General features: G+C 41.7%; 1 protein-coding gene across 1 annotated transcript; it reads left to right on the top strand.

The window, feature by feature from the left end:
* Window positions 1–407: 407 nt before the first annotated feature.
* LOC125013852 (trichohyalin-like) lies at window positions 408–6,761 on the top strand (the record flags this gene model as incomplete). The annotated part of the gene is made up of 2 exons (XM_047594758.1): window positions 408–6,369; window positions 6,696–6,761. Coding segments are annotated over exons 1-2 (2,733 nt in total), but the record flags the coding sequence as incomplete, so codon positions are not given.
* Window positions 6,762–8,033: the final 1,272 nt, after the last annotated feature.

Genomic DNA, 8,033 nt, shown 5'->3' with positions numbered 1-8,033 from the left:
TATATGTAATATATAATTTATAAAGCCATTCTGGGTAAAATTCCCTATTATTAATCGTAGATGCCATCCCAACTGCATCCACGAAACCTCATGCCTGTGACTGAATTTACAGCTCTGATGAAAACAATGGAGTCCAGACTTTCTTTTTCCTTTTTTTTAAATTAATTATGTTCTTATGTGACTAATGTATTTGTAGTTGCTGCTATCTTGTAAAAGAGATCCCCGATCCCAGTATGACTAACCCTGGTTAAAGGCTAAATTAAAAAATAACACGGCCACTGATCTAATTGAATTTGGTCTACAACACTGTCAGCTGCAACTCCGCCAACTTTTGTGCGACAGAATTAAAGATTAACATGCACTGGTGGCACATTAAGTGACATATGGTTGCGTTTTTACCAGGGACTACTAAACTGATGTTAAGGGGAAAAAGTGAACAGAAGAGTCCACAGTCCAAGAGTTGTTTTGGGCATTTAAATAAATTACAAATGGTAGCTTTTGCTTAAAACAGACCTTTATTTCCATCCATACTGCATAATAGAGTGAAATAACAGGGGTGGGGGAAAAAAAAAATAACTTCAATATTGAACTTATTTTTTATTTTTATTTTTTTTTTAGTTACAGTTAGATTTTCTGATCTCTTATTTTGGTTACTTTTGTTTTTGTTGCTGCCTTGTGGTGAAGTCTACTGTGTGTTGACACTGCTGGGGCAACATGCTGCGCTCCATAACAATAAAGCCTGTGGAGTTGAGAGGGAATGATAGAGAGCACGATGAGAGAGAGGGAGAGAGAGAGAGAGAGAAGGAAGGAAAGAAATTGTACGAGAGGAAGGGAGGGAGATAAAGAGAGACGGAAGACCCTCCAGCTGATTCAGCACCATGGACAGTGCTGCAGCGAGATTCAGCTGCACAAGGCCGGAACAAGCTTTATCCTCTGAGAGAAAAGCCAAAAGCTCTTCTCAACAAGCTCTGATCTCTCTCTCACACACACATACACACTTATCTCTCCCCCACGTTTTTTTTCTTCTTTTCCTCTGTCCCCCTCTCGCACACACTTGTCATTGCTTCTCTCATAACTGTCTCAGCTGCCTGCCAGCCTCCTGAACCCACGGCAGTTAGTTTCTTATCATGCCTCCGTGTGACTGCGCTCTTTGTGCATCAACATCAGAAAATAGTTGACGAAAAGTCAGTCATGCGCATGCACGTTTGTGCCACTCACCGACTGGTGAGGCTTTTTATTTTCCCCAAGTCACCAAATTTAGAGAGGAGGCACGAGTACGGGAAGGGTTCAAAAGGACAGTGTGCACTAACCGGTACCGGTTTGAGTGTTTTAGAAACAGAGCAGGTGTGTTTGGTCCTCGGAGAGAGGTGTGGAGTGAGGAGAGGAAGGGATTTGTACAAAGAAAGAATCTTAGAGGGAGTTGAAGAGGTAGAGATGGTGAGAAACATGACAACAGGGTATTTGACCATTTTCAATCCAGTTGTTACTGGTGTCTCAGTTGGGTCCCACGCCCCTGTTATTGTCATATCCATTTTTTTGGCAACAGTTTATCTGAGGTGTCACTCCCTTATAACCTCGTACGGTGGTGTGAAAAAGTGTTCATTTTGTTCTTCTTAGGCCATTCAGAGGTGGACTTGCTGGTGTGTTTTGGGTCATTATCCTGCTTCAGAACCTAAGTTCGCTTAGCCCCAGACCATCACACTACCACCAGATTTTACTGATGGTAAGAGGTTCTTTTTCTCAAACGCGATTACGTTACTCACGTTACTTTTATGATAGATATAACGGGACAAACACCTTTAAAAAAGTTTCACTTTTAACTCGTCAGTACGTGGGGTATTTTCCCAAAAGTCTTGGGGATCAATAAGACCTTTTCTGGCCAAATTGAGACGAGCATTTATTTTCTTTTTGCTCAGCAGTGGGTTTTCTTGGAACTCTGCCATGCAGGGCATTTATGCCCAGTCTCTTTCTTATGGTGGAGTCATGAACACTGACCTTAACTGAGGCAAGCGAGGTCTGCAGTTCTTTGGATGTTGTTGTGGGGTCTTTTGTGGCCTCTTGAATCTCTTGGGATCATCTTGGTCGGCTGGCCATTCCTGGGAAGGTTCACCACTGTTCCATGTTTTCACCACTGCTTTAGAAATGACTTTACCAGAGTGCAAGATCTCATTTACTTACTTTGTCATTTGTTTTGTTTTGGGGGGAGGGTTGTGGACACTTTTTCCCCCTTAATAATAAAAAACTCCATTTAACAACTGCATTTTGTATTATCTTTGTCTTATATTTAAATGTGTTTGATGATCTGAAACATTTAGTTATGACAAACATGCAATAAAATAAGAAATAAGGAAGGTGGCCACCTTTTGACACCACTGTACAGAACTTGTATAAACTAAATATTAGTATAAATTGCCATAGAATTCGTTGTAAGAGTCAAATTTCGTGGAGGTGCAGTAGAAATATTTCTTGATAGCATCAGTGTCATTGGCTCATTGTTACAAGGCCATTATTTTATTACATCAGTTATTCTGCCCATTATATTGTTTGATCTGTTCTCTATAATTGATTAGTCTGTGAGTGGTCAGCCAGTTTGCCAGCTTTTTTATTTAAATCACTTGGTCTCTAGGCTAATTTTGCGTTGTTACCCCACTTCAATCAAGCCTAAGACTTGTCCAGTAGTATGTAACAAATTTGTGATCCAGCCAGGAGTGGCCAAAACAAATGTAAAACTAAGTAGCAGAGACCAGTATTTTCATTGATTCATGATGGCAGCACAGTGCCAGTTAAAATATTTGCCATTTGTTCATAAATATGACTGAAAACATCAGCAATTTTACCAATGTCCTGAAAATGTTAGAACACAATGAAAGGAATGAAGCAGAACTATTAGTCTTGTGTATGTATAAACTCATTCAAGAAGATGAATGGTTTTAGAATACTCTACACTTTAACAACGAATAAAGTGCTTGTTTTTCTACTGACAGATTCAAAATTCAATCAAAATTAATGGTTTACTTCAACCACACACATATATCCACCTAAAAAAAACATTTGCAGTTTAATTACTGTATACTACTAGTTGAGTTAATTTAAAACTTGATTAAGACTAAATGGATGATAGCGAAATCAGGTTAAATTGTATCCAGATTATCTACTCAACATTTAATTCATTGTCATTCATTCATTGTCAATGATTGTCACAATGGGAAAAATGACTGGCACTTTTATATGTGGGCAGATAATTAAATTAAATTAAATTAAATTAATTCTGAAACTTTGTGATGTTGTGTTTGATGCCTGGTGGAATGGAATGTTCACAGTGGGCGGAGCATGTTGTCTTTAATCTGCTCCTGGTATATGGGCGTGGCCTGTTCTGGTGGGGCTTCTTTCATCTTCAAAGGCAGTGACATCATCAATCATGTGACCAGTCCATGTATATAGGCACAACAGAGCATTCAGTCACAACTACTAGACACTTCGTATCTACTAGAAATTCGGATTTATTCCACAGTCTACCGTAAAGAGCAATCGAGAAAACCAGTCTACACAGACAACACAGACGTACATCAGTACAAAGCTCCCGTCTTCACAGACAACTAGAAGGATCAACAGAAGACTGCTGTCTACTACAGACAACTTCTAATCTGTTTTAACACACATCTACTGTTACAATTCTTTACTGTTGAATTGTTTCCCATTTCAATGGCTGACACTTACAACCCAGCACAAGTGTGGAGAGTGAGCAATGCTCCCCGACCCACAGGGGCATTCGCAGACAATGCTCCCCAACCCACAGAGGGGCATGAAGGCAGTGCTCCCCAATCAACAGAGATGCACATAGGCAATGTGCCCCAAGTACCCACTGGGGCAATCAAAGGCAATCCTCCCCAACTGCTCACTGGGGCATTCACAGACAATGCTCCCCAAGTACCCACCGGGGCACTCAAAGACAATGCTCCCCAACTACCCACAGGGACATTTATGGGCAATGCTCCCCAACAACCCACAGGGACATTCACGGGCAATGCTCCCCAACTACCCACAGGGACATTCACAGGCAATGCTCCCAAACTGCCCTCAGAGGCATTCACAGGCAGTACTCCCCAACCCACAGGGGTGCACAAGGACAATGACCCCCAACCCACAAGGTCATACATGGGCAATGTTCCACAACCCACATTGGCATTCATGGGCAATGTTACCCAATACACATGTGTGCACAAGGGCAATGCTTACCAACCCAGAGGGACATTCACCCCCAATGCTCACCAACCCACAGGGACATTAACCCCCAATGCTAACCAACTCAGTGGGCCACTGATCCCCAATGCTTACCAACACAGTGGGCCACTGATCTCCAATGCTTACCAACCCACAGGGGCATTAACCCCCAATGCTAACCAACTCACTGGGCCACTGATCCCCAATGCTTTCCAACCCAGTGGGCCAATGATCCCCAATGCTTTCCAACCCAGTGGGCCAATGATCCCCAATGCTTACCAACCCAGTGGGCCACTGATCCCCAATGCTTACCAACCCAGTGGGCCACTGATCACCAATGCTTACCAACCCAGTGGGCCGTTGATCCCCAATGTTTACCAACCCAGTGGGCCGTTGATCCCCAATGTTTACCAACCCAGAGCGACATGCACCCCCAATGCTTACCAACCCAGGGGGCCATTGATCCCCAATGCTTACCAACCTACAGGGACATTCCCCCCCAATGGTTACCAACCCACAGGGACATTCATCCCCAATGCTTATCAACCCAGAGGAACATTCACCCCCAATGTTCATCAACCCGGAGGGATCTTGCCCCTCAATGTTCCCCAACCTAGTGCACTGTCCATGGCCAACCCTCACTTTATTCAGCTGCAAAATCAAATTGAAGCATATAAAGATGACAATCAGTTTTTAAGGGAGACGACACAATTTTTGCACACCCATGTGCTCAGCCTGCTTCGACAAAGGGCAGACCTTTTGAACCAGCTGAGTGAGTCCGAGAAGAAAATAGAAATACAGGTGAAACTTCTGGCAGAGGCCCGCTCACAGACTGTCAATAATTCCAGTGATGCCAACTCCAGTGAGGCCAACTCACAGACTGACAATAACTCCAGTGAGGCCAGCTCACAGACTGACAATAACTCCAGTGAGGCCAGCTCACAGACTGACAATAACTCCAGTGAGGCCAGCTCACAGACTGACCATAACTCCAGTGATGCACACTCAAATGAGGCCAGCTCACAGATTGTCAGTAACTCCAGTGAGGCCTGTTCACAGACGGACAATAACTCCAGTGAGGCTTGCTCACAGACGGACAATAACTCCAGTGAGGCCTACTCACAGACAGACAATAACTCCAGTGAGGCCTGCTCACAGACAGACAATAACTCCAGTGATGCCTACTTCAAAGAGGCCAGCTCAGAGACTGTCAGTAACTCCAGTAACTACCAGCAGGAGTTAAATGAGCTGAAGGAGTTTCTTCACCAGAGAGAGAGTGAAATTCTGCTCCTCAAAACTGAGAAGCAAAGTCTCTGTGATGAACTGATGAACCTCAGGAAAGATGAGGCCTCAAAATACAGTGCCCTGGAGGACACATTGAGAAAAGAAGTGGAAGAGGAGAAGATGGCGCTCCAGGAGGACAAAAACAAACAGGAAAAGGAAATGAAAGCTCTGGATGAGACCAAAGAAAAAGTTAAAGAGGCCATTAAAAAGCTGAAGGAAGAAAAGAAAAAGATGAAGCAAGAGAAGAAACAACTCAAGGGGGGAAACATAGAACCAAATGAAACTAACACATTGGAGAGAGAAAAGAAAGAAATTATGGACACACAGATTAAACTAGAGTCCATAAAGAAGGAAATGGAGGAAAAGATTAAGAAAGTGGCAGAGGAGGAGAAATACCTGTTAGGAGCAAAGAAGGAATTGGAGAAGGAGAAGGAAGTTCTGAAAAAGCAAAAGCAAGAACTGGAAGAAGGGAAACAAGATCTGAAAGAGGAAATGAACGAACTCATAGACGACAAGAGAGATCTGACAGAGGATAGAAGAGAACTGGAAGAGGAGAAGAAAGCTCTGAGAGAGGATAAAAGAGAACTAGAAGAGGAGAAGAAAGCTCTGAGAGAGGATAAAAGAGAACTAGAACAGGAGAAGAACGCTCTGATTGAAGCCAAGAAACAGGTGGCTCAAGAGAGGAAAGATCTGTTGGAGGCAAAGAGAGAACTGGAGGAGATCAATGAGCTGAAGCCTCAAGAGATAGAGATACATACAGAGACAAAAGAAGAAAAGAAAGAGAGAGAAAAGAAAGAAAAAAATGAGAAGAAAGAGAGGGAAAAGAAAGAAAAGGAAGACAAGAAAGAGAGGGAAAAGAAAGAAAAGGAAGACAAGAAAGAGAGAGAAAAGAAAGAAAAGGAAGAGAAGAAAGAGAGAGAAAGGAAAGAAAAGGGAAGTGAAGAAACAGAGAGAGAAGAAGAGGAAGAGAAGAGTGAGAGAGAAAGAGAAAGGAGGAGACAAGAGCTGAGAGAAAGAAAGACAAGGAAGACAAGAAAGAGAGGGAAAAGAAAGAAAGGGAAGAGAATAAAGAGAGAGAAAAGAAAGAAAAGGAAGAAAAGAAAGAGAGGGAAAAGAAAGAAAAGGAAGAGAAGAAAGAGAGAGAAAAGAAAGAAAAGGAAGAGAAGAAAGAGAGAGAAAGGAAAGAAAAGGAAGTGAAGAAACAGAGAGAGAAGAAAGAAGAGGAAGAGAAGAAAGAGAGAGAAGAGAAAGAAAGGGAAGAGAAAGAGAGAGAAAAGAAAGACAAGGAAGAAAAGAAAGAGAGAGAAAAGAAAGAAAGGGAAGAGAAGAAAGAGAGAGAAAAGAAAGACAAGGAAGAAAGGAAAGAGAGAGAAAAGAAAGAAAAGGAAGAAAAGAAAGAGAGAGAGAAGAAAGAAAAGGAAGAGAAGAAAGAAAGAGATAAGAAAGAAAAGGAAGAGAAGAAAGAAAGAGACAAGAAAGAGAAAGGAAGAGAAGAAAGAAGAGAAAAGAAAGACAAGGAAGAAAGAAAGAGAGAGACAAGAAATGTCAGAACAAAAGAAATAGTCAAGCTGTGCACTATACTTAGAAAGACAAGGAAGAAAGGAAAGAGAGAGAAAAGAAAGAAAAGGAAGAAAAGAAAGAGAGAGAGAAGAAAGAAAAGGAAGAGAAGAAAGAAAGAGATAAGAAAGAAAAGGAAGAGAAGAAAGAAAGAGACAAGAAAGAAAAGGAAGAGAAGAAAGAAAGAGACAAGAAAGAAAAGGAAGAGAAGAAAGAAAGAGACAAGACAACCTCTGTCCCTCACTGACCCCCCAAACCCCAGTCCCTTAAACCCTACCTCTCTGTCTCCCCCCGCCCCTCGTGCCCTATACCTTTCCCCTAAAACCCCCAACCTTTTCTTTCCTCATTTTTCCCCTTTTCCTTTTGCTGCAGCACGATGGCTGACTGATTAGCACTGCAGCCTCACAGAAACACCTTCTTCACCATCATCACCTCTGTTTCTGTGTGGAGTTCCTCAATCTCCCCGTGTGACCATGGTTTACCCCGGGATACTCCGGTTTTTCCAAACACAAAATTGAGGCTAAATTTTAAAATATTATAAAAAATAAAATAAAAATAAATAAATAAACAAAACTAATAGTATGTCTGTGTTTCGCCACCATCATCACCTCTGTTTCTGTGTGGAGTTCCTCAATTCTCCCTATGTTGCCATGGTTTACCCCAGGATACTCACAAACACAACCTTTAGGCTAATATGTACGGAAGAGGATTAAGGCTACTGGGCAAAAAAATGTAGTTAGAGTAAATGTTTTTTTTTGTTGTTGTTGTTTGTTTTTTTTTTTTTTGTTGTTTTTTTGGAGTCCTGACTTTAATCTCAGAATTGTGATATTGAAGTCAGAATTCTAAGATTAATCTCAGAATATTATTTTCTTTTGAGATTTCAGAATTCCGACTTCTGAATCTTTACATTTTTATTTCTGAAATTTATCCCAGAGTTCTGAGAAAAAGTCAGAATTCTGAGATAAATTTCA

The sequence above is a fragment of the Mugil cephalus genome, chromosome 9, assembly GCF_022458985.1.
Source record: "Mugil cephalus isolate CIBA_MC_2020 chromosome 9, CIBA_Mcephalus_1.1, whole genome shotgun sequence".
Classification (NCBI taxonomy): Eukaryota; Metazoa; Chordata; class Actinopteri; order Mugiliformes; family Mugilidae; genus Mugil; species Mugil cephalus.
Note: the sequence above shows the minus strand (reverse complement) of the source record. Positions and strands in the feature narration are given on the sequence as shown.